The sequence below is a fragment of the Euleptes europaea genome, chromosome 17 (genome assembly GCF_029931775.1).
Source record: "Euleptes europaea isolate rEulEur1 chromosome 17, rEulEur1.hap1, whole genome shotgun sequence".
NCBI classification, from domain to species: domain Eukaryota; kingdom Metazoa; phylum Chordata; class Lepidosauria; order Squamata; family Sphaerodactylidae; genus Euleptes; species Euleptes europaea.
Genome location: NC_079328.1, coordinates 19163257 through 19188526, shown reverse-complemented (window position 1 = coordinate 19188526; position 25270 = coordinate 19163257). Strand labels below are relative to the sequence as shown.

The following is a 25270-nucleotide window of genomic DNA, read 5'->3' as shown; positions in this document are numbered from 1 at the left end:
AAAAGCTAATGTGAAAATGGAACTGAAACCAAGGTAAACATATTAAATTTAAAGACTATTTTCAGATGTTATAAAGGGGAAAATGATTGTTCCTTGTCCTTAAAATTCCTAGAGGACACATTTCTCCCTCTGAGTCACGATGTGATTTTAATTAGATTATATTTTATTGGACTTTTTTTTTACAAATCTTTAAAAAAAACACTGCCTTTTTATACATGCGTGGAAGAAAATCAGTTTTGAACAACAGTACTTGACAACTCATTAAAATCAACCAAAAAACTGGAATCGTTTGTTTATTTTTTTTTATCCACATACTCAAAAGAAGTATATCTAAAGTGCATGTTACAAAAAAATTATAGAAAGTCAGCAGCACCAAGATAAAAGTTCATGAAAATAAATACATCATTCAACAAAATAAATTATGGTAATTGTGACAACAAGAATTGTCACAAAATAAAACAATATTCACAATGTTCAAATGTGCAGCTTTGGAAAGTATCAGGGGCCCAACGGTTTAGTTTGATATATTTACAGTATTTACAGATAATAAATACTTATAATACTTTCCATATGTTCAGTATTACAGAATACTGCGATGTGTTTTCCAGAGACCTCAGCTGAAGATGTCAGCGCCTCCTACAAAAAGAGGAAAGAGAAAAGGGCAACATTAATTTTTTTCCATACTAAATAATTGGACACACCATTAACAGTCATACAAACAGGGTGTGCCTCCCTTGGAAGAGATGATGAACATCATTGGGTCTACAAAAGCACTTCTCTCTGTTGTTCAGCCTCTCCTGTACATGGCTTTCAACGCAATTAAAGGAGCAATGCAAAGAATTACAGACCCGTTCCAAGCAGCTGATCCTCTGCAGCTGGGTCTGTGTGAGGTAAGAACAATCCTCAGCTTCCCCTCTCTCTTTCCATCTCTCACACACAACACAATGCCTCACGTCTCAATCGCCGCTGAATGCAGCCCTACTGAAACCCGTCTGAAACGAGGTGCGGGCTGACGTCTTTCGAAGAACGTCATAATAATGCTTTGGGGGAAATACCAAGATCTTTGCAGAGAGGCAAAGTTGGGGGTGGGTGGGGGAAACCATCTTCCAAATCTATGCTGGGCAGCCAAGACCCAAGCATGCATGCTGAATTTTCCTTCCTCTGTTGGAGCTTATATATGATATCCTGTTCAAGGCCCTCTCCATCCTTGTCATTCTGTTGAGGCTGGCTACTGGGTAAAAATTTAGTCAACCCTGAGTTGTATATTTGTGTCTGTCTTTCACTCCCATAAGCTGTCTTTTGGAATAGCTTATTTCCCTTGCTGGAGATGGGCTTCCTTTCACACTACTGCCCTGTAGCTATATGCCTTGGTCTAGTGGGGCATGCATTAGGGTTGCCAACTGCCAGCTAGAGGCAGGAGATCTCCTGCTAATTCAACTGATCTCCAGCCAATAGAGATCAGATCACCTGGAGAAAAATGGCCGCTTTGGCAATTGATCTCTATGGCATTGAAGTCCCTCCCCTCTCCAAACCTCGCCCTCTTCAGGCTCCGCCCCCAAAATCTCCCGCTGGTTGAGAAGAGGGACCTGGCAACCCTAGCCTGCATCCAGATGAGGCCTGGAGTTTTCCTGGAATCACAACTGTTCTCCAGACTACAGAGATCAGTTCCCCGGGAGAAAATGGCAGCTTTGGAGGATGTCATTTTACCCCACCGAAGGGTATGGCATTATACCCCACTGAGGTCCTTCCCTAAATCCCACCCTCCTAGGGCTGCCAGGTCCCACTTCGCCACGAGCGGAAGGTATTGGGACAGAGCCTAAGGAGGGCAGGGTTTGGGAAGGAACTTCAATGTCATAGACCAATGGCCAAAGTGACCATTTTCTCCAGATGAATTGATCTCTATTGGCTGGAGATCAGTTGTAATAGCACAAGATCTCCACCTAATACCTGGAGGTTGGCAACCCTATACCCCCCAGGCTTCACCCCCAAATCTCCAGGAATTTCCTAACCCAGAATTAGCAACCCTACCAGATTCTAGATAGCTACAGGCAGACAATAGCTTTAGCACAGTGAATCATGGGGAATCACAAGGATGCACGTTCATATAATCCTCAAGCTCTCAGTTCTTATAGGATTTTTGGACAGGTTGGAACAGTGTGGTAGCTTTTATTGTAGCCAAAATTTCATCCGGTACATGCTGTGATTTCTAAATTAAACATAGAGTGTACCCTCTTGGCCTGTATAACAAAGGCATACCAAGAAGGGTTCCAGGCAGCCGTTAAATGGATTAAACTCTTGGAATCTTTCAAAAGCAACTTCAAAACCATCAGAAGATCTTCCTCTTTGGCATGGAATTGTCAAGCTCTGTATCCCAGGTGTGGAGTCTGTAGCAGCAAAATAAAACTGGACTCCGGTGACATCCTTAATGAACTTTTTTAAGTCTTTAAGGCGCAACAGAAGTAGCTGGGTATGAAACAAAACTGGGCGCTCTTCATTTCTACTAATAACTAAGCAAAAAAATTGTTATCTGCCTTGGGGCTGATAAATGGGTTACTGCAAGCTGCCGGACATGTTTGCACGTGAGGCTGAGCCTGTGTGGCTTCTAAAACATCTGAGAACTGCATACCTCATGGGTCACCCTTATTGTGCAAGCTCTTTCTGCGCTAGCAGTTGTAAAAACAATGTGACTTACATGGCTACATGTAAGATTCGCAATGGAGGCAAACGCGATTCCTCCCTACATGTTTTGGTTGTAAACAGAAAACAGCTGGCGTGCATCTGGAAGGCACAATATTTCCTTTGCACCAGTGATACAAAGTCCTCATGTTGTCCCCTGACATACACAAGGACTTCATCATGCGTAGATGGAGCCTTAGCAGCAGCGTTTATTTTCACATAATTAGTTATTTGGACTTCAGGTGCAAGGGTGATCCACCATAACCTGACAGTGGAGTGTGTGTGTGTGTGTGTAAAGTGCCTTCAAGTCGCAGCTGACTTATGGCGACCCCTTTTGGGGTTTTCATGGCAAGAGACCAACAGAGGTGGTTTGCCAGTGCCTTCCTCTGCACAGCAACTCTGGTCTTCCTTGGTGGTCTCCCATCCAAATACTAACCACGACTGACCCTGCTTAGCTTCTGAGATCTGATGAGATCAGGCTAGCCTGGGCCATCCAGGTGGAGAGGGAGCCTCAAAAGTCCTGCAACAGTACTCAGAACCATCCCAATATACCAGAGTCTAAGGATGCACAGTTGAATATTTACTAACTGAAAGGTGGCCCATTTGGGAGTATCATAAATGCCCTGAATCATAACAAAGTTGCTTCTGGAACATGGGAACAGGCAGAAGTGTTCATATCTGACAGTTATGCTGTCACTTTACTGTCAGACACAGGAGGAAGGAGGGACAAGAGAAGCAAAGGGGAAGAGTAATTTGGTAGGTAAGTGTGTGACAGGGATGTTATCCGACCAAAACCCTCAGTCGGTTTTCCCACTAAACAAATTCAGCATTCTGGGCTCAGCATTTCGACTTTCTGCCAATAATTGCACCATCTCACTGGTTTGCAATGGCTTTCTAATTCTGTATTTATTACCACAGTTCCTCATTGCTTGAGCAATCCTGTTATCCAGGTATATGTACAGGCCAGGCAGGTAGGGTAACAGAGATGGGGTTAATAGTGGTAGATACATGCCTCTCTAGTGATTGGCAGCCTGCCTGCACTATAGATATACTGGAAATGATAGAGGTAGAAGGCAAAGCTTCATTCCCCAACAGCAAAAACACACACAACATCTGAAACCAGACAAAATTTCTTCAGTACAATTCAATTTCCCCAGCTCATATGAGCCATATCAGGGGGGAAAGTCAGGAAACTCCCTCCTTATTTTAATGGTAATTTTGAAGGCTTTCACTAAGGGATCTGCCGAAGGAAGTTTCTTGCATGAAGTATGGAGATGGTTGCTTGCAACACCAATATGGTGTGTGGTGCAATGTGCCATGGAACCATCCAATCTCTCTACCCACCTCTCCACCACAGCTGCGTTTGTGTTTTCCAGTGCTTTGGAACCACATACATACTGATGGTATTTGCATGGTCAGTGAGGTTAAAGGATAACCATCTTCAGATTCCCCCCCTTCCTTGGGGAAACTAATGGACGTTCAACTCTGAATGTTGTCTAGTCCTTGCAATGAAACGAATCCATACTTTAGCCCACCCACCAACCTGATAGCCAGCCTCCAGGTGGGACCTGGGGATCCTCCGGAATTACAGCTCATCTCCAGACTACAGAGATCAGTTCCCCTGATGAAAATGGATGCTTTGGAGGGTGAATTCGGTGTAGAATTACCAGGTCCCTCTTCACCACTGGAAGGAGGTTTTTTGGGCAGAGCCTGAGGAGGGTGGGATTTGGGGAGGGGAGGGATTTCAATGCCATAGAGTCTAATTGTCAAAGGTAGCCATTTTCTACAGGGGAACTGATCTCTATCTGCTAGAGATAGTTGTAATAGCAGGAGATCTCCAGCTATCTGGAGGTTGGCAACCCTAATTCTGTCATTGTACCCCACTGAGTTCCCTGTCCTCCCCAGGCTCCACCCCCAAATTTCCAGGAGTTTCTCAACCTGAAGCTGGCAAGCCTACCTCCCCCCCACCCATCCCCTGCCCATGGCCAGGAAGGACATGGCAACCCTACACCCAGAGGTCTGACCCAAATCTACCCATTTGCATGGTTCCTGAGTGCATGGAGAGAACCATGTGCAACTTGGGTGAGCATAGGCTCTGTTTAGATCTCTGGCTGAATGAGGGAGACCAGCAAGAATAACCACACTTCACAAGCCATTCGTCTGTTGCGTGCCCAGAAATCTTGATTTCTCTGGCAGCGTGTAAGAAAACCACTTTAAAATCTGCAGCGGGGAAACTGTACACATCAATATTGAAAAGGCAATGGAAGCAGAGCAACAGTTTTTTTAAAAAAAATATATCTGGCTATACCTGGTGAAAATCACCATGTATTTTCCTGGAAACACTATCCTGATCTTTTAAGGCTAACTATCACATGATTAATGGCATAGAAATATTATCTTCTGCCAGATTATTGGCATCACTTCAGGTAAAGATGCTTTTGAATCTCAGAAGCCGAAACTCCACATTCCATTTGGCAAAGGAGGAATTTTGCTTTTGTTCTTAATCACTTCCTTTTCTCAAAGAGTCTTTTAAAACAAACGTATAAACTCCTGAAGGCTTTGTTATGCTGCGAAAATATTATAATGAAGACAAAAATGCTTTGTGACGAGGCCAGATCGATGAACGCTCAGTGAGTTTTGGGTTTCCTTTGTGCATAACCAAGCATTAAAGCTGGTTCAGCATTTCAAAACAATTCTAATACAGCATCTGCAACTCTCTTAAGAAGAGCCCTTGGATAGAAGAGCCATAGTTATGCAGCTAATAAAAATAAAACTGGAGAGGGGGAGAAGACCCTGAGAAGTGCAGCAATTCAGTTAAGTGAAGGTTTGACGCACAGCCACTTTTTGCAAAGTTCAGGGTGTCTCCGCTCCCCCCCCCCAGGCCCCACAGAACACCATTCTGTAGGCTTTGCCCATGCAGAATCTTGGGTCCTAACTAGGTCTTAGTTAGGGTTGCCAACCTCCAGGTAGTAGCTGGAAATCTCCTGCTGTTACAACTGATCTCCAGCTGATAGAGATCAGTTCACCTGGAGAAAATGGCCGTTTTGGCAATTGGACTCCCCTCCCCAAACCCCACCTTCCTCAGGCTTCACCACCAAAACCTCCTGCTGGTGGTGAAGAGGGACCTGGCAACCCTAAATCTGAAGAACTGGGTTTGATTCCCCACTCCTCTACGTGAAGCCAGCTGGGTGATCTGGGCCAGTCACAGTTCTCTCAGAACTCTCCTAGCCCCACATATCTCACAAGGTGCCTGTTGTGGGGAGAGGAAAGGAATGTTTATGGTAAGCCCATTTGAAACTCATTAAAGTAGAGAAAAGCGAGATATAAAAAACTATTCTTCCTCCTCTCCTAGAACTGCCATGAGAAATATTTCAAAGCGACTATCATCGCTGTCAATCTTGATCTCTCCAAAGCACTGAGGAATAGGGCTGCCAACCGCCAGGTACTAGCTGGAGATCTCTTGCTATTACAACTGATCTCCAGCTGATAGAGATCAGTCAACCTGGAGAAAATGGTCGCTTTGGCAACTGGACTCTATGGCAATGAAGTCCCTCCCCTCCCCAAACCGTGTCCTCCTCAGGCTCCGGCCCAAAAATCTCCCGCTGGTGGCAAAGAGGGACCTGGCAACCCCATTGAGTAAGGAATTCCAAATGCATCAAGCATGAGAAGGTACCCCAGAACCATCTTCAAACAGGATCAGGGCATTGTTTAGGGTAGGTGGAAGGAGGGGCAGATTACCCTCTCTCTGTATTTCAGATCTCATGTAACTGTCCTTCAGGAAAACCTTTCTTCCTTGCACACTCACTGGTTCTGTACAGTTACAAATCATGCAATGACTATTTGGAGAAGGCATGCATGCCCAAAGTATTAATTCCTTGGAAAGGGGATAGGATGTTGGGAACGGCTTGACATTTTTATAGCTATCAGAAGACACAAAAAAGAAAGACTGCCTTTTCGTGCAATTTGATTTCTGTTATATCTAAGCAAGGCCTTTTTCGTCTTGCTCTGAATTGCCCCTTGCAGTAACAGTCCAATCCCATGCATAGTTTAGTACAGCAGTTCCCAAACTGTGCTCCACGGAGCACTTGGTGCTCCGTGAAACATCTCGTAGTGCTCCGTGAAGAGATTGGAAAGAAAAATACTACTGTCATTCGGTTTAGTATATAGGTGCTAGGTGAAAATTAGTGCTCTGTGACGAATTTCTCACCCGAAAAGTGCTCCATGATTCAAAAAGTCGGGAACTGCTTGTCTAGTATATTCCATACCAGACAGCAAGGCCTTGAGATAGGTTTTTAAGTTGCTTGGGCTTTTGGAAGATTCCCTTACCATCTATCTGAGGCAACCAGATGTAGTTTGCTATAAATACCCAACGTGTTATTGAAAGACAACTTCTGAAGTGGCTCGCTGACTTCTGAAGCCAAGCAGGTCTGAGTTTAGTCAATGCCTGGGTGGGAGACCTCCAGGAAAAGTGTTGTACAGAGCATGGAGTTCCACAGTGGAAAAAGGAGGGATGTAAGTAAAATATAAGCTTTGGACTGTTCAGATGTCTATCCAAGAATCTCCCTTAAAATTAAAGTTCAGTCTATTTTCTTTTGAGTTAAAGCAAATGAAAGAGAGTGAGCCTTTTTCGAGATTCCTTCCAAAAACTATCTTACAGAATCGGCGCAGGGCAGCCGCGCTTAAGCTGCAAAACTGCTGTTACTTTTTAAAAAGCCCTTCTTTGTCATACATAAGAGAAACATGTTTCTCTTCCCCCAGGGTAATGCTCAACATTTTTCAGCAGCAATGTAATTGTTTGACAAGCTGGCAGCAAAATTGGAACTGAACTAACAAGTCCTAATGGTAGGGAAAATATTATGGCAGAGGGGAGGCCAGTTTGAGCACATTTTACTAAGAGAAACTTTCCATGTTCTCCCCTGAGGTTAAAGTAGTAAGAATGAAAAAAAAAGGTAAGAAAAATCCAACCTTGTAAAGCAGGGGTGTAAATTACTAAAAATGGGGGGAGGGAAATCATACCTCACTTCTTAAGGTTGACAGGTCCCTGTTCACCACCAGCAGGAGATTTTGGGGGTGGAGCCTGAAGAGGGTGGGGTTTGGGGAGGGGAGGGACTTCAATGCCATAAAGTCCAATTGCCAAACCAGCCATTTTCTCCAGGGGAACTGATCTCTATTGGCTGGAGGTCAGTTGTAATAGTAAGATATTGCCAGCTACTACCTAGAGGTTGGCAACCCTATCACTTCTATGTGCGCAAAAGTTAACCAAGGTTTGTATTTTCCAATCTAAAATCCAAATAGTTCTCATTTAAAAAAAAAATCAAATGCAAATCTTTCTGTAATAATTTGCCTGCCTCCCAGGATAAACATCTAGGGTAGATCCCTAATACTTAAGGCATAGGGTTGCCAGATCCCTGTTTGCCACTGGTGGGAGGTGTTTAGGGTGGAGCCTGAGGAGGGCAGGGTTTGGGGAGGGGAGGGACTTCAATGCCATAGAGTCCAATTGCCAAAGCGGCCATTTTCTCCAGGTGAACTGAACTCTATTGGCTGGAGATCAGTTGTAACAGCAGGAGATCTCCAGCTAGTCCCTGGAGGCTGGCAACCCTATTAAGGCAGGACATACTGCAATCCTAACCACACATACTCCCTAGGAAGTGGGTTTGGGATTGTAGCGTAACAGTATCATCCCAAGCACAGTTGACTTCAATGAACCTATCATGGTGTAACTCTGCTTAGGATGACCCTGTAAGAGACGGGCCTTCTCCGGAACCAGACTGCTGTTGTGCAGCTCCTGTTTTACTCAATGAGGCTTGCACCAAACTGCTTCTAAAATAGACTTTGCTCCGTGTCCATTGGTCCACTGGAGGCACCGTAGTATTTTGCCCCGGAAACTTCCAACAGTTGCCTTTGTCATTGAGGGTGGAGAATAATGAAATTACCTTGCATTGACATGTGTAGCACCAAAGATGTCCAAGAGAGGGATCTGTGCCATTCCACTGCCCGACCCCCTGGAGCTGGGCCAGGCGGAGCGAACTCTCCTTTTCTTCTTCTCCTGCTCCTTACGTTTCCCGGCCTTCCCTTTCTTCTTCTTCCCTGGTGTCTTAAGGGGCTGCTCTTTGTACGTCTGAGCTTTGTTGGTCTCCTGAGTCAGGTATTTGCCCTCGTCGTCGCTGCCAAACCGCACAGGGTAATTCTTGGCGATGGTGGACGGTTTAGGGTTAGGCGAGTCCTCGGACATGGCTCGGATCTCGGCCGTGTTCACCCCGTCTATCAAATTTTGCAGGAAGTGCCGTCTGCGCGTTTCATGAAAAGACTTGCCTTTGTCATGCAACAGCTGATATTCTGATACTGTTCTTTTGCTGTTTGAAGAAAGGAGAGAAAGAGAGAGAGAGAGAGAATGATGAATGAATGAATTATATTACATGAATGGGGTTGTTGTTGTTCAGCCAGTTTGGCAATACCCATCCCTTCTCTTTTGGTAACTTTCATAACCATAGTGACGCAGCTCGACGGGTCTGTCTTCCGCCTCCTTGATGTGGAATGATTATACCAACTGGTATGAGAACGGTGCTGTCTACTTTTGCTAGGCCATTCCCTGCACAGCCGGGAAAGCTAAGCCAAAAGTCATCCATTTGCTCCTTTTCTTGACTTTGTGAGCTTTCTACACCATCAAAGGCCACTTGGGTACCCAATGTAAGATTGCCTAGAAGAGAGGGTTTTTTTTTGCAAAGCCAGCTGACCTCTATAATAAAAGTGAAGCTCTTGCAGGAAGTGCCCCATTGACGGCGCATATGCGCTCAGGTATAAAGTGGCTATTACATTTTTTTTAAAGCATAGAAGCCTGACATATTACACAGTAGATTTGCTCTCTCTTACAATTTGAAAAGACCCTCTTGTCCCCTCTTTTCCTTATGAAACGGGGGACAAATCTATTGCCACTCCTTGATTCAGACCTGGTAGGTCCACCACAGACATAACATGCATTCCTCGGTTTAAAAGCTATTCTCCGGGATGTGAATTCTAGAGTAGTATAGCAGAAACCTGAGCACTTTGCAGAAAGGCAGGATAGGAGTACAGAAATCCAGTGGCTAAAGAAGAGTGCCATCTTAAGGAGAGACACACCCCTGAAGTCAATGGACTAAATGTTGACTTCAATGTCAATTTCACTGGACTCACAAGGGTGTGACTCTGCATTAAAGTTGCCAGGTCCCTCTTCACCACTGGAGGGAGGTTTTTGGGGTGGAGCCTGAGGAGGGTGGGGTTTGGGGAGGGGATGGCCTTCAATGCCGTAGAGTCCAATTGCCAAAGCAGCCATTTTCCCCAGGTGAACTGATCTCTATTGGCTGGAGATCAGTTGTAATAGCAGGAGATTACCAGCTAGTACCTGGAGGTTGGCAAACTTACTCTGCATAGGGGTGCACTGTATGAAATGTACACATGAAACTGCTTTATACTGGATCAGGCCATTGGTCCACCAATCTCAGTATTGTCTACTCAGACTGGCAGCGGTTCTCCAGGGTCTCAGGTTGGAGGTCTTTCACATCACCTCCTATGTGATCCTTTCAACTGCAGATGTCAAGGATTGAACCTGGAACCTTCTGCATGCAAAGCAGATGCTCTACCACTGAGCCGTGGCCCCTCCCCCCTCCCTGTAGATGTCAGACTACTTGTTTTATGTCTCCATCTCCAGAGTCACTGCTGCGGTGCTGACTGCCATGCCCTTAAACACTGACTCTGATCTGGAGAACTGGGTTTGATTTCCCACTCCTCCACATGAGCAGTGGACTCTAATCTGGTGAACTGGGTTGGTTTCCTTCACATGAAGCCAGCTGGGTGACCTTGGGCTACTCACAGCTCTCTTAGAGCTCTCTCAGCCCCACCTACCTCACAGGGTGTCTATTGTGGGGAGGGGAAGGGAAGGTGATTGTAATCTGGTTTGAGTCTCCCTTAAGTGGTAGAGAAAGTTGGCATATAAAAACCAACTCTTCTTCTTCTTCTCTCCCTATATCTTGTTCTGTACATATCATAATGCCTTCTTGGTTACCAGCTGAGGCCATTGCCTCTCTCACACTGCTGACACATTTCACTCTCCTGAGCTCTCTCAGTTTTAGCACTGTTAAGCAATGGTTTAACCAGAGAATTTGCAAACAGTTCATACTGGAATAACAAGGGAGGGAAGAGAACGTGGTCCACGGAAACCATGCTGTGGTCCAGCAGAGCAGCCTGGGAAATAATCAACGATGGGAAAAATATGTGCATCTCCCTCAGGGTAAGGTGGATGCGCAGGGAAAACCGGGAGGTGGGTTTGTAGGTTAGTTCCCTGGCATGCCAAATTAGCTGTCCTTCTGGTCCATCAGGAGTTGAATGTGTTCATATAGCTGCTTCAGTGCATGCATGACAAATGGAAATAAGTGGTCAAGGGCGAATTAATGTCCTTGCTGTTTCGCTTACAACTAATCACAAGTTTCTTACAACCATCCCCTTTGCAGAATTACTCCATCTATTGAACGCAGGCCTAATGAGGCAAGAATATTTGCCAGTTGCACCAAAGAGTATTAAAATGTGGCAGGGTATACATTCATACATGTGTGTGTGTTAAGTGCTGTCAAGTCGCTTCCGACTCATGGCGACCCTATGCATGAAAGTCCTCCAAAATGTCCTATCTTTGACAGCCTTGCTCAGATCCTGCAAATTGAAGGCTGTGGCTTCCTTTATTGAGTCAATCCATCTCTTGTTGGGTCTTCCTCTTTTCCTGCTGCCCTCAACTTTTCCTAGCATGACTGTCTTTTCCAGTGACTCTTGTCGTCTCATGAAGTGACCAAAATACGATAGCCTCAGTTTAGTCATTTTAGCTTCTAGGGTCAGTTCAGGCTTGATTTGATCCATAACCCACTGATTTGTTTTTTTGGCAGTCCATGGAATCCGTAACATACATACATACATACATACATACATACATACATACATACATAAACAGCACGGTTGCCCGTCATCTCCAGCATCTGAACTGCTGTTCTGCATTGACTAGCAGAACTCTACAGACATTTGTCATTGTCCGCACCTTTCATATTCTGAGGGATCTAAATATTAAAATGAAGTCCAGGCAACCCCATCCTCTTAGACAAAGAGCCAGCCTAGTAAACGTTTACACATTATGTGTCCTTGTTGGAAGATGCACATGTGATGAGACTGGCATTTGTGCAAACGAGGATATTTAAGCCACGGTGTTCGATGTGCACTGCTTTGGAGTATTGGGACAGCAGCACCAGGCCTCAGAGATGAAGTTAGGAAACAAGAAGTCACTGGTTTGAATGTTTCATCTGCCATGAGCTTTCTAGGTCGCCCTGGGCAAATTGCTGTTCTCCTATCTCAAGGGATAATGGCTCTGACAACCTTACAAGGTTGTGTAAGGGGGTTAACAGGAACTTTCAGAAACCCTGTGTCAATGCTGCCCTAACCTGGGTGGCCCAGGCTAGCCTGATCTCCTGAGATCTCAGAGGCTAAGCAGGGTCCGCCCTGATCAATATGTGGCGGGGAGACCACCAAGGAAATCGAGGATCACTATGCAGAGGAAGGCAATGGCAAACCACTTCGGAATCTTTCTTGCTTTGAAAACCCTACAGGGTCTCCAAACGTTGGCTGCAACTTGACAGCAAAAAAAAAGAAAAAGTTAATGCAAATTATTATTTATGATCTTTATGATTAGCGGATCTTACGGTCATCAAATAAAATTGCAAATGTAATGCTCCTGTTTAGATCAATGATGAGGCCTCATTTGGAGTACAATGTGCAGTTCTGATCACCATATCTAGAAAAGGACATTGCAAAGGGGGGGGAGTATAGAAGCACACAAGATGAGTGAGGTGCTGGAGCACCTTTGCTATGAGGAAAGGCTGAAGAATCTGAGAATTTTCAGTTTTAAAGTGTGGAATTCACTGCCAGAGGATGTAGTAATGGCCCCAGGCATAGATGGCTTTACAACAGGATTAGGTAAATTCATGGTGGAAAGGTCCACTAGTGGTTACTAGCTGCGATGAGTAAAGGGAACCTTCATATAGGGGAGGGGTTGTGGCTCAGTAGTAGAGCATCTCCTTGACATGCAGAAGGTCCCAGGTTCAATCCCCAGCATCTCCAGTTAAATGGACTAAGCGAGTAGGTGATGTGAAAGACCTCTGCCTGAGACCCTGGAGAGCCGCTGCTGAGTAGACAATACTGACTTTGATGGACCAAGGGTCTGATTCACTATAAGGCAACTTCATGTGTTTACGTGTTCATATTCTGAAACCCAGTGCTAGGAGGAGGAAGAAGAAGAAGAGTTGGTTTTTACATGCCAACTTTCTCTACCACTTAAGGCAGAATCAAACCGGCTTACAATCGCCTTCCCTTCCCCTCCCCACAACAGACACCCTGTGAGGTAGGTGGGGCTGAGAGAGCTGTGACTAGCCCAAGGTCACCCAGCTGGCTTCGTGTGTAGGAGTGGGGAAATACATCCAGTTCACCAGATTAGCCTCTGCCACTCATGAGGAGGAGTGGGGAATCAAACCCGGTTCTCCAGATCAGAGTCCACCGCTCCAAACTACCGCTCTTAACCACTACACTACGCTGGCTATCTTCCCAGGAAGCATCAGGGAAGGCCTTGGTCTCTGGGCCATTTTGGTGGCCCTCCATGACTACTGGTTGTCCACTGTATGAATCAGTATATTGGACTAGGTGGACCACTGGTTTGATCCAGCAGGCCTCTTCTGATGTTCTTAAGTCAATAACATACATGTGTGAACCAGCCTTTTAGATATTGGAATCAACCAGCCACCCAATGCAATACTATTAGCCTAAATAGAAGGCAGCTGTCCAGAAACTCTGAGGCATCCTGGGGAGTTGGTGCCTGTTATAGCTGGCAGAATTGTAGTGGACAGGAAGCCTTGCTGGGAAGAGCTTGCTTTGAGAGTGCCCTTCTAAGTAAAAATGCTGGAAAAGTGAACCTACACTTGGTATATGAGTGTGAATGTGCTACAGTGCTCTGGGAACCCACATATATGGACAGTATACCAGTATATGGGAGGTATATATACAGGACTGCTAAAGACATCTTTTTGAAGCAACCCTCAAAGATTCTTGTAGGTTATCCGGGCTGTGTAACCGTGGTCTTGGTATTTTCTTTCCTGACGTTTTGCCAGCAGCTGTGGCAGGCATCTTCAGAGGAGTAACTCGGAAGGACAGTGTCTCTTAGTGTCAAGTGTGTAGGAAGAGTAATATATAGTCAGAAAGGGGTTGGGTTGAGCTGAATCATTGTCCTGCAAAAAGTATCAAAGGTAATGTGCTAATCATTGTCCTGTAAGTATCAAGATAATGTGCTAATGAGGGTGTGGTATGTTAATACGGAACCATTGTATCCTGAAGTGACCTGTTAATGTGTGAAATCCAAAGCTAATCTGCATGGCTATTGTTGACTGTAGTCTTTGTTAGTCTGGAGGTTTTCAGGACAGGAAGCCAAGCCTTATTCATTCTTAAACTCTCTTCTTTTCTGTTAAAGTTGTGCTGATGTTTATGAATTTCAATGGCTTCTCTGTGCAATCTGACAAAATAGTTGGTAGAATTGTCCAGTCTTTCAGTGTCTTGGAATAAGACCCTGTGTCCTGTATGTGTCAGTCCATGTTCAGCCACTGCTGATTTCTCAGGTTGGCCAAGTCTGAGAAATCAGCAGTGGCTGATTCAGCTCAAACCAACCCCTTTCTGACTATATATTACTCTTCCTACACACTTGACACTGAGAGACACTGTCCTTCAGTGTTACTCCTCTGAAGATGCCTGCCACAGCTGCTGGCGAAACGTCAGGAAAGAAAATACCAAGACCACGGTTACACAGCCCGGATAACCTACAAGAACCAGTGAACTCTGACTGAAAGCCTTCGACAATATTTTGAACCCTCAAAGAGTTCTAAAGCTGTATGGGTTGGCAGAGGTCAACACATTAAAACAGTGGGTGTGTTTTTTTAGCTTACAATTGATCATCTTAGTATGAGAAGATACTGTGTAAATCAAGGGTGTCGAACTTAATTGTTATGAGGGCCAGATATGACATAAATGTCACTCGGTCAGGCTGGGCCATGCCTCTCCAGCCCAGATTGAGAGTGGGTGGGGGGTGGCTGCCTTGCAGGCCAGATAATAGCTCTCAAGGGGTCAGATCTGGCCTCTGGGCTGTATATTTGACACCCTTTTTAATCTAATGCTGCCTCTGTTGAAAGAGGCTGGAGGCCAGGCAACTGTCCAGTGTCTAGCCACCTCTCGCCTATTCCCTATTGGCTACTTTCAAATGAACTGTAACCTCACTGGGGCAGGATCTTCTCTCCAAAGGCTGCCTGTAAGGACCCCCACTGTGCCCTTGTAGGAATGGTGTTGTGTGTACTAGAAGTACAGTCAAAAGCATATCCTTGAAAAAAATCTTCACGGATGTTATGGAAATGCAGAAGGGTTGAAGAAGAGACTGTAGCTGAGAAAGGACACGTGTGGGACTCTTAACATGTAGTCCTTAAAACCACAGCACTAAAAGGACCCCCCCCCCACCGCAGAAAACTATTCTCAAGAAACTCCCTCTGACATTTGTCCTCTGCATTTCTCCATAGTCATCAACAGTCTCAAGTTCAGTTGTGGAACTCCCTGCCCCAGGATGTGGTGATGGCTGCCACCTTGGAAGGCTTTAAGAGGGGAGTGGACATGTTCATGGAGGAGAGGGGTATTCATGGCTACTAGTTAAAATGGATACTGGTCATGATGTATACCTATTCTCTCCAGGATCAGAGGAGCATGCCTATTTTATTAGGTGCATTGGAACACAAGCAGGACAATGCTGCTGCAGTCACCTTGTTTGTGGGCTTCTAGAGGCACCCAGTTGGCCACTGTGTGAACAGACTGCTGGACTTCATGGGCCTTGGTCTGATCCAGAATGGCTTTTCCTATGTTCTTATGTTTTCAGAGCAGACCAATGTTACATGAAATGATTAACTTACAGCCATGAAAGGTGGTTGATAAAGGTAGTCCCCCCTGTGCAAGCACCAGGTCATTACTGATCCGTGGGGTGATGTCACATCACCATATATACTAGCAGGCCACATATATGGGGTGGTTTGCCGTTGCCCTCCCCAGTCGTCTACACTTTACCCCCAGCAAGCTGGGTAGTTTTACTGACCTTGGAAGGATGGAAGGCTGAGTCAACCTTGAGCCAGCGACCTGAAACCTACTTTCATCGAGATCAAACTCAGGTCGTGAGCAGAGCTTTGACTGAAGTACTGCAGTTTACCTCTTTTGACCCACAGGGCTCCTTCAAGGTTGGTTAACCTCTACAGTAATTGTTCATCTGCTCACATAAAACTCCACATGACATTTTCTAGGATACTGTCAGGAGTTACATCAACTCCTTTCCTAACATTTAACGTTCATAGTGTTGTATCACATTAGAAATACTATAGCCAAAGTTTTGGTAAGTACTTTAGAACCAGTTTGTAAAATTGCACCGTCCCTCTCCTTGGTTTCTCTTGTTCTCATTTATTTATTTCCTCTCACCTACCACTCAGAGCTTTGCCTCTTTCTAGGTCCTGGGTGCGGTTCGAGCTACTCTGAAGTCATGATTAGCTGTGAGGGGAAAGGAGCCAGTCTGTGAATATTCAGGGACCTCATGATTGCTCAGAATGGGTGGGAGACACTTTTAGGCCAAACTGAGAGAGGTCTTTCTCTGGATTTCCTCTGGATTATCACGAAGCCAACACCACCTTATTCCCCTTGTACTGTTCTCATCCACATTATTTTAAGAAATCAAATCCAATAGGGATGTTGATGGATTAATGGTAGAAAACACCTCTATTCTTACCTAAGTACCCTAAACACAGATGTTGGTTTAGTATACACAGAATACAGTCTGGGTGTATTATATACACCCTATAGGGAAAGGTTGAAGGAGCTGGGTATGTTTAGCCTGAAGAGTAGAAGACTGAGAGGGGATATGATAACCATGTTCAAGTATTTGAGGGGCTGTCATATAGAGGATGGTGCCGAGTTGTTTTCTGTTTCCCAAGAAGGCCGGACCAGAACCAACAGGTTGAAATTAAATCAAAAGAGTTTCTGTCTAGACATTAGGAAGAATTTTCTAACAGAGCGGTTCCTCAGTGGAACAGGCTTCCTCGGGAGGTGGTAAGCTCTCCTTCCCTGGAGGTTTTTAAGAAGAGGTTAGATGGCCATCTGTCAGCAGTGCTGATTCTGTGACCTTAGGCAGATGAGGAGGGGGGGCATCTTGGCCAACGTCTGGTCACTGGGGGTGTGGGGGGAAGGTAGTTGTGAATTTCCTGCATTGTGCAGGGGGTTGGACTTGATGACCCTGGTGGTCCCTTCCAACTCTATGATTCTATGAAACGTTCAGTAATAGTATTTTCAAAATAACCTGCCTGATTATTTGAAACCATACTGTGCCGGCAGAGGGTGCCTTTCAGTCCAATGCTTCACATGCCAATCTGGCCCCAAACTTCTCTGTCACTTTATGAAATCATAGAACGTTACTTGGCATTACTTTGCACATGGATTTTATGACGCAGATGGAAAGATGACATTTTGCCCAATTGCTTCTTTTGTATACTGTGAAATGAAAAAAAAATCCTTCAAAATGACAGATCTAACAAGTGGGAAATGCTTTAGTATAATAATCCTAGCGATTTCGCTGTTTATCAAAGGAACCTGGCTGAAGAAACAGAGGCTGAAGAATATCGAGGCAGCTCATCCAGAGTCCAGGCGGGGTGACTTTCTCAGGGCTGTGGATTTGGGGGCACCATTCATGGCAGAATGGAGCTGGCTTATGGGACAGCTTTTCTGTGCCAGTCTCACTGAGGTCCACCTTGCTCTAACATTCATCCCCATACTAATTAGGGGGCACCATTCAGGTGCCCTTTCTCAGCAGTGCCCATCCTCTCTGATTTCTGGCAGGATGGGGTCAGGTCTGTTCTTAAAAGCAGAGAATGTGTTTGGTCATCCTTCATACCTCACAAGTGCAGTAACATGATCCACAAACTCTGTCTCACACCTTTTGTAAAAGCAAAGGAATGTGTGGCTTTGGAATGTAGAACATATTGGTTTACATTGCACAATGACACTTATGCACATTTAGATTTTTTTTTTTTTACCGTCAAGTCACAGCTGACTTATGGCAACCTCATAGGATTTTCAAGGAAAGAGATATTCAGAGACGGTTTGCCATTGCCTGCCTCCATGTCACGCCTCTGGTATTCCTTGGTGGTCTCCCATCCAAATATTAGCCAGAGCCAACCCTGCTTAGCTTCTGAGATCTGACAAGATCAGGCTAGCCTGGGGCTATCCAGGTCAGGCGAGTCTAATTGTTTACCAATAATCATTCGGCATATCGAACCAGTGAGCCGGCCATAAACATGGGCTATATCAGATGTGCACCAGGAGTTTGTGTCCGGAGCACCTGGTGATATTTTAAAACTCATTTCTCAGGTGCGCTGAGACATGCATGCTTGAGAATTAACTTTTTTAAAAATCACTGGGATCTTAGACATGCACACTTGAGAATTAACTTTCAAAAAAAGTTGCTGGGAATTCCAGACAGAAAATTCTCAGCACAAGTCTGGTTTGGCTCATAGACTCTACTGAGGAATAATCACGTGTGGCCTCTTGCCTTTTAGAGCCCCCCCCCCATGCTCCCCCATGCATCAAGCACCAAAATGTCTTGAGCAGGAACGGATAAAACCGCTTAAAGAAAACCAAAAGCAGAACCGTAACAGAGGCTGTAAGCTAATGTCCCTTAAAAGGCTGATCTCCTGCATGGTTGCTCACACCCCCATGTAATCATGTGGCGTTAAAAAGGATTAAACATTTTGTGTGCCTAATTACAAGGCTGGTTTAGTCGTCAGGAAAAAAAGCACCGGGAGAAAAAATAAGAAGAAGCCCGTGCTAACCAGAATGAAGATTTAATAATTGTTAGGATAACCCACTAGAGGTCCCTTCCACCCTGCGATGAAGTGAAGAGAACTTGCTCAATGAAAGAGGTCTGACCCCAAACCAGATGCAGTTAATTCAATGCTAACATGCGGTAGGCAATTTTGAGAGAAGAGCTGAGAGCTTATGGTTTCTCACTGCCCAAAATGCCCACACAAATTACTGTATACATTGCACGCCACATTCACAGAGCTATCATTCAATCGCATAAACATGTACCAAGCCCTGAATGCGATGAATGCAGCGTCAGAAACATGCCGGTTGGTTAACCATTTTTCCCTTTGGGGATTACTTCAACCCAATCCTCATTAGGAAAGTGTCCGCTGTTGACATTGTGTGTTGCCAGCAAAGCTTGGCGTTCAACAGGCACCCTCCAGTTGCCGAATTAATCCCGATCCGCCACTTCAAACACTTCTCCTGTTCTGAGTTCCCTTTCACTTTCCTCCAACAGAACCAGCTCACTCGAAGGGCCGCTCGAACTCCTGCCAGAAATTATTTATCTCTCAAAGGTTTGCAGTCCTGAAAGCCTGTCTGTGGGCTGAGAGGCCTCTGCATCTTTTATTTGATCGATTTCCCCTATTTGATTCCACTGAAGAAGGTCTGTCTAGAGCCAGAGACTCAAGACCAGCCAAGTTGCTCCGGTGCCTCCCCATTTGGGATTTCGTTGGCTTCCCATAACTCAAAATTTTATCTGCTTCCCATCGCCATCCTTGATAATATAGTGGGGCATGGGGAGGTAGCATTTTGCTTATGGGTTTTCTTCGAGAGCATTACGTACAAGCAGCAGCTCAGTGGCAGGCAGTTTCTTGAGCGTGGGTTTTTGGCACTGAGAAGTGCAGGGTGAGTTTTGCAGTGGCGATTTTGGGTGGAGGGCATATCAAAAGACTCTTGGGGAAAGTCCAAAGGACTAAGACAGTTCCCCATGTCCTTGCCCGTGCAAGGGTTCGACACAAACCCAAACAAGAACGCATGTCAGAAGCACCGTTTTCTGATAAACCGCTGGCAGCCAAAATCTCAAGGCAGCGAACGTTCGCGGGAAGGGAATGTCCTGGAGCCTTATCTTTGGGACAGCGTTTCTCTATCCCAGTTATCTACAGACTTTTGGTGCAAAAGTTCGCATATCTCGTTGCCAGCCTAGTTTTTGTTCTCTGTCCCAACAATGAACTCTGGGCATCCTCCCAAATGGCTTAAGTCTATGTGCAAACCGAACTGGATCCTACTGAGCCCTTTTAGCGAAGTTCATAACAAGACCTGTTCTCCTAGAATGATTGCTCCAACAAACACCTTATAAGCCACCTGGCTTGGGAGCTTCTTGGACCCAGTTCCCGACTCCTCCCTTTTCTTAGGCTGGAATAATTAGGGGTTTTTCTTTTTTGGAATCCTGGCCTTAAAGTAACTGGCATTCTCCTGAACATCAATGAGTAACCACCATGTGGGAATATTGACCTGGGTGGTTTCTGCGGCTTTTTGTCTGAGTTTTGTTTACACGAGAGACATATGATTCATGTTAATAAATATGGCTTGGGGCTTTGGGACCTTGCTTGGATTATGTTATCTTAAAAACCCTTCCATCTCTCCAAATCGAGAGATTGAATTCCAGCTGGAGAATTAATGCTGGCTGGCACATGCCAAGAGGGGGGGGATGCTTGTGATGGAGGGGGTCCCGTATCTCTTTCCACATTGCTCCCCCCAAGTGCCGGGATCCGTGCCAATGTGCGGGGGGGGGGGCAAGTCAGCATGGGCCTAATAGCATAGCTTTCTTGCACTGACAACTGAGATTCCCCTTCCCCACCCATGTTCTTTAAGGACAGTGATTGCTCCCCTCCTGGATTGCCAACAATCGCAGAGATGATGGTTTCCAGCTCCAAAATAGGTTATTTCTCCAACTATTCTTCTTAAAGGAAATATTTTTTTTAAAAAAAAACCTTTTAGGGAGCGTAATTCCTTATTCCAGACCTGATTCATTCAGGGGTTTTTTTTGTTTTCTTTAACGCTTAGCTGAGATTAACCCTTAGTAAGAGAAACAAACGGCGCATTCCTAAGGAGAGTTACTCCAGTCTAAGCCCATTGAAACGAATGGGCTCAGACTGGAGTAACTCTCCTTAGGAACGCACTGTAAGGCTCAATCTCGACTAAGCATTCGATCAGACCCAAAAAAAACGGAATGAATCAGGTGTGTAACCTGCCCCGGTGACTTCAGAAACGGATTTCGGGGACCAAAAAGACTCAAGAAACTTTATTCCTGTGCAAAACTGACCTACCCTGTCCCAAGGACCCCCAACATAGTATAGTATAGTATAGTATAGTATAGTATAGTATAGTATAGTATAGTATAGTATAGTATAGTATAGTACAGTATAGTAGGGAAGGACAGAGGAGAAGAGGAAACTTACATTCTGCGGAGGTTCCATTCCAGCGACCTCCCCGAGGAGGGGGCTCCGTAGCTGAGCATGAAGACCAGGAAACTCCACCGTCCAAAGAGTCTGGGGAACATCGTCGCCGGCGGGAGGGGGGGGGTCTTGGGAACCTGCGGAGGACAAGCACGCGTGAGTGCGGGCGGCTGCGCGCTTTCGCTGAGAGCCGGGCGGCGCTGCGCGCTGGAGCGGCAGGCTTTTGCGCCTCGTAAGACCTGGGGGCTGAAGGGTCCGCTCCGGCGCTTCTGGCCGGCGGGGCACCTCCGCCCTCCCCAACTGGGCGCAAGCCAAGCCCTCGGCGGGGCTCCGCAGCCTGCCGTGGACGGTTCACACGCTCGTCTGCGGGCAGCCGCCGCCGCCGCCTCTGGGAAACCTGCGGGAGGAGGCGGAGAGGAGGCGGAGGAACCGCTGGCGGAGAGACGGCGCCCCAGGAGCGGAGACGCTCCGTTCGCGCGGCGGCCCTGGGGCCTCCCCGCCGCGCTCCCACGCCCCCCGGGGCCGCCCCCCGGCTCCGCTGGGCCCCCGGGGCCGGGCCGGGCGGGCAGACCCGGCCGGGGGCACGAATTGCCGGCGTGAATGGGGCGGGGGGCTTTTTGAAAGAGCTCTCTTGGGGGGGGGGAAGGAAAGAAACCAAACTCCCTGCAAGTAGACATCTAGTAGTTCAGGGTCGCATTTGAGCCTTTATTCCGGATGTCAATGTTCGACTTGCAGACAGGTTGGGTTCTTGGGGGGGGGGGGCAACTTTTTGAAAGAGCTCCCTTAAAAAAAAAAGAAACCAAACTCCCTGCAAGTAGACATCTAGTAGTTCAGGGTTGCATTTGAGCCTTTATTCCGGATGTCAATGTTCTACTCGCAGACAGGTTGGGTTCTTGGGGGGCAACTTTTTGAAAGAGCTCCCTTTAAAAAAAAAAAAAAAAGGAAGCCAAACTCCCTGAAGTAGACAACTAGTAGTTCAGGGTTGCATTTGAGCCTTTATTCCGGATGTCAATGGTCTACTTGCAGGCAGATTGGGTTCTTTGGGTTTGTGGGGGGGTGCATTTCATTAAAAAATGGTCTCGTCCGAAATGGTCTGGTTCACCCTCTTGCAGGACTCTACCACGCCTGCAGGCGGAGATCAGGCCTCATCCATCCCGGATCTCGGGCCAGCCCCTCTGGGATCCACGCCCCCCCCCAATCGCCTCCCCTGCCCCCCACTCCGCATCATCTCTGCTGCGAGCATTCTTGGGGTGCCTGTCAGACCCAGACACGCTTTCTAGACTCCCGCTCGGGGAAATGGAAACGCACCAGCTGCTGCCCAGTCCCAATGAGACACGAGGAAAGGGGGGCATGTGCAACCCCCCCCCCGCGCGCCCAGTCTTGTGGGAATCCTCTGGTGCAACGAGTTGGTGGAAAGTCACCCCCCCTCCCTGTTTTGGGCCCCCCGGTTGCAGCGAAAGGCCCTCCAGCCCCACTCGGCCAGGGGGAGGAGAAGCCGCGCTCGGGATGGGAGAATCGGCTCGGGGCCCGGCTGGTGCTTCGCCGGAGCCCGGAAGAACAGCTGTGCACAGCTGGAGCCCGGCCAACCCCCCCCCCCTCAACTCTGGAGGCCTGGCTGGCTTTTTCGCCGGGGATCTCTCGTCCAAACGGGTCTCCCAGCGCGCCACCAAAAGGTACCCTTTCAGAAATAGTGTAAACCCCCACCCAAAGGGGACCCAAGTCCATCATTTAGTTCAGAACCCTTACACAAGAAACTATTTCAAAAATTGGGGGGGGGGAGGTAATCTATTGGGAGGGAAGGCAGCATGGGAGAGCCCGATCGGGTGAGATCTCCGAAGCGAAGAACACATGAACACATGAAGCTGCCTTACACTGAATCAAACCCTCGCCCATCAAAGCCAGTATTGTCTACTCAGACCGGCAGCGGCTCTCCAGGGTCTCAGGCAGGGGTTTTTCACATCACCTACTTGCCTAGTCCCTTAACTGGAGATGCCGGGGATTGAACCCGGGATCTTCGGCATGCCAAGCAGATGCTCTACCACCGAGCCACAGCCTCTCCCCTGAGGGTCAGCCCTGATTAGTAATTGGGTGGCAGACCACCAAGGAAGTCCAGGGTCGCTACACAGCGGCAGGCAATGGCCAAACCCCATCTCTGAACATCTCTCGCCTTGAATACCCCATAAGGGGTCGCCATAAGTCGGCTGCGACTTGACGGCACTTTGCACGCGCACATTGGGCACTTTCACACATGCCAAACAAATAATGCACTTTCAATCCACTTTCAGTACACTTTAACGATCGTTTGCAAGTGGATTTTGCCAGTTCACACAGTAAAATCCACCTTCAAAGTGCATTGAAAGTGGACCGAAAGTGCATTATTTGGCATTTGTAAAAGTGCCTATTGAATTAATGGGTTTCATGGCTGAGCCCTGGCCAAGTCGCCCAAGACCCGCGCTGCTTTCCGCCCTCCTGTCCCCACCGGATCCGCTTCAGCGAAGGACTCCCCGGGGAACCTACACCGGCCGGCCTGCAGCCTGCGCTGGGCAAAGTCGGCAGGGTGCTTTCGGGATTTCAGCCAAATACCTCCCCCCGCTTCATTCGTCGTGGGGATCCTCTAGTCGCCCTGCCCAGATCAGCGTGAATCAGAGCGATCCTTAAGGCACAGGCGGATCGGAAGCCACACCGACTGGGAAGTCCGTCCGGGAAGCGCGCATAGGACGGCGGGCCACAGCGGGAAGTCCCCCCGAATGAGTCCCACTGGAATGAATGGGATCCATTTGTCTGGATGGGGCTCCTGCATCTTTCCCCACCCAAGTCTCAGCTGACTTATGGTGGCCCTGTGGGGTTTTCCACCCAAGACGTTCAGAGGCGGGTTGCCAGTGCCTGCCTCTGCATGGCAACCCTGGACTTCCTTGGTGGTCTCCCATCCAAATACTAACCAGGGACAACCCTGCTTAGCTTCTGAGATCTGATGAAGTCGAGCTGGCCTGGGCCATCCTAGAACAGAGGTGCCTCTGCATGGCGACCCTGGACTCTCCCGGTGGCCCCCCATTCCGAATACAGACCAGGGCAGACCCTGCTTAGCTTCCGAGATCTGATGAGATCAGGCTAGCCTGGCTTCATGGAAGCGTGGTTTCCTGATCGCGTCTAGAGATCCCAGCCCAACGCAGTGGTGAGAATCCCTTCCCCTCAAATCAAAAGGGGCTTGACTTTGTGGTGCTGGGAGACCCGGCAATTCCAAAGGAAGGAGAATTCAAACGTCCTTTGACGTGACTGAGGGAAAGAACCGGATCAAAAAGGCCCGCACCTTTCAACAGCCCCGTTTATACATGGGAGGTTTCGCCTTGGATTTGCAGCTCTCCAGGTGCACATTTCTCCCCATCCGAATTCTCCAAACTCAAGAATAAGCCCCCATGCAGAGTTTTGAGAATTCGGGTGGGGAAAATGTGCACCGAGAGAGCGGCATATCCAAGGAAAACCCTCCCGTGCATAAATCCGGAATTTCAGTAGAAGAGCGGCCAAAACGCCTGCTTCATTCTCCCAATAAAATCAACGAGCAAGCCCCATCCCATAAGCACATAAGAAAGGCCACGCTGGATCAGAGCAAGGCCCATCAAGTCCAGCAGTCTGTTCACACAGTGGCCAGCCAGGTGCCTCTAGGAAGCCCACAAACAAGACGGCTGCAGCAGCACCATCCTGCCTGTGTTCCACAGCACCTAACATATTTGGCACACCCCTCTGGTCCTGGAGAGAATAGGTATGTATCATGACTGGTATCCATTTTGACTAGTAGCCATGGATAGCCCTCTCCTCCATGAACATGTCCACTCCCCTCTTAAAGCCTTCTAAGTTACCAGCCATCACCACATCCTGGGGCAGGGAGTTCCACAGTTGAACTCTGCGTTGTGCGAAGAAATGCCTGTCCCTGAAACCCACTCCCGACTGTGAATAGAGTTGCAGTCGGCCGAGCCCGGTGTTTACTGGGAGCTAAGGCCTCCTGTGTCCGGGGGTGGGCTTCCTCTGGAGTCAGTGCGCGTTGGGGCGCAGCCCGTAGGACCAGAGGGGCAGCCGCCATCCTATAGGCAGAGCGCCTCCTGGCTCAGCCCGCAGAGGCTCTCCATGCTGTCGGGCTCTGGAAGGCATCTCAGGAGGCGCCCTTTAAGCCTGCTCGGAGCGGCTTGTGCCTAACAGGGCTTCTTGAGGCAGCAAACTGT

The 25270-nt window shown here is 47.3% G+C and overlaps 1 protein-coding gene across 1 annotated transcript; it reads right to left on the bottom strand.

Moving 5' to 3' along the window:
• Window positions 1–314: 314 nt before the first annotated feature.
• On the bottom strand, window positions 315–21160 carry PTHLH (parathyroid hormone like hormone). Its single transcript, XM_056862537.1, has 3 exons — window positions 21060–21160; window positions 8610–9029; window positions 315–636 (listed from the first exon to the last, which is right to left on the bottom strand). The coding sequence occupies exons 1-3, from the start codon at window positions 21158–21160 to the stop codon at window positions 627–629; spliced, it is 531 nt and encodes a 176-aa protein (XP_056718515.1). The 3' UTR covers window positions 315–626.
• Window positions 21161–25270: the final 4110 nt, after the last annotated feature.

What these genes read in the sequence shown, in the direction of transcription:
- PTHLH (XM_056862537.1), bottom strand. Translation starts at nt 21,160, where the DNA reads ATGTTCCCCAGACTCTTTGGACGGTGGAGTTTCCTGGTCTTCATGCTC. An exon ending in GAATGGAACCTCCGCAGAAT is followed by an intron (nt 9,030 to 21,059) that starts GTAAGTTTCCTC and finishes TTCTTCAAACAG; the next exon opens with CAAAAGAACAGTATCAGAAT.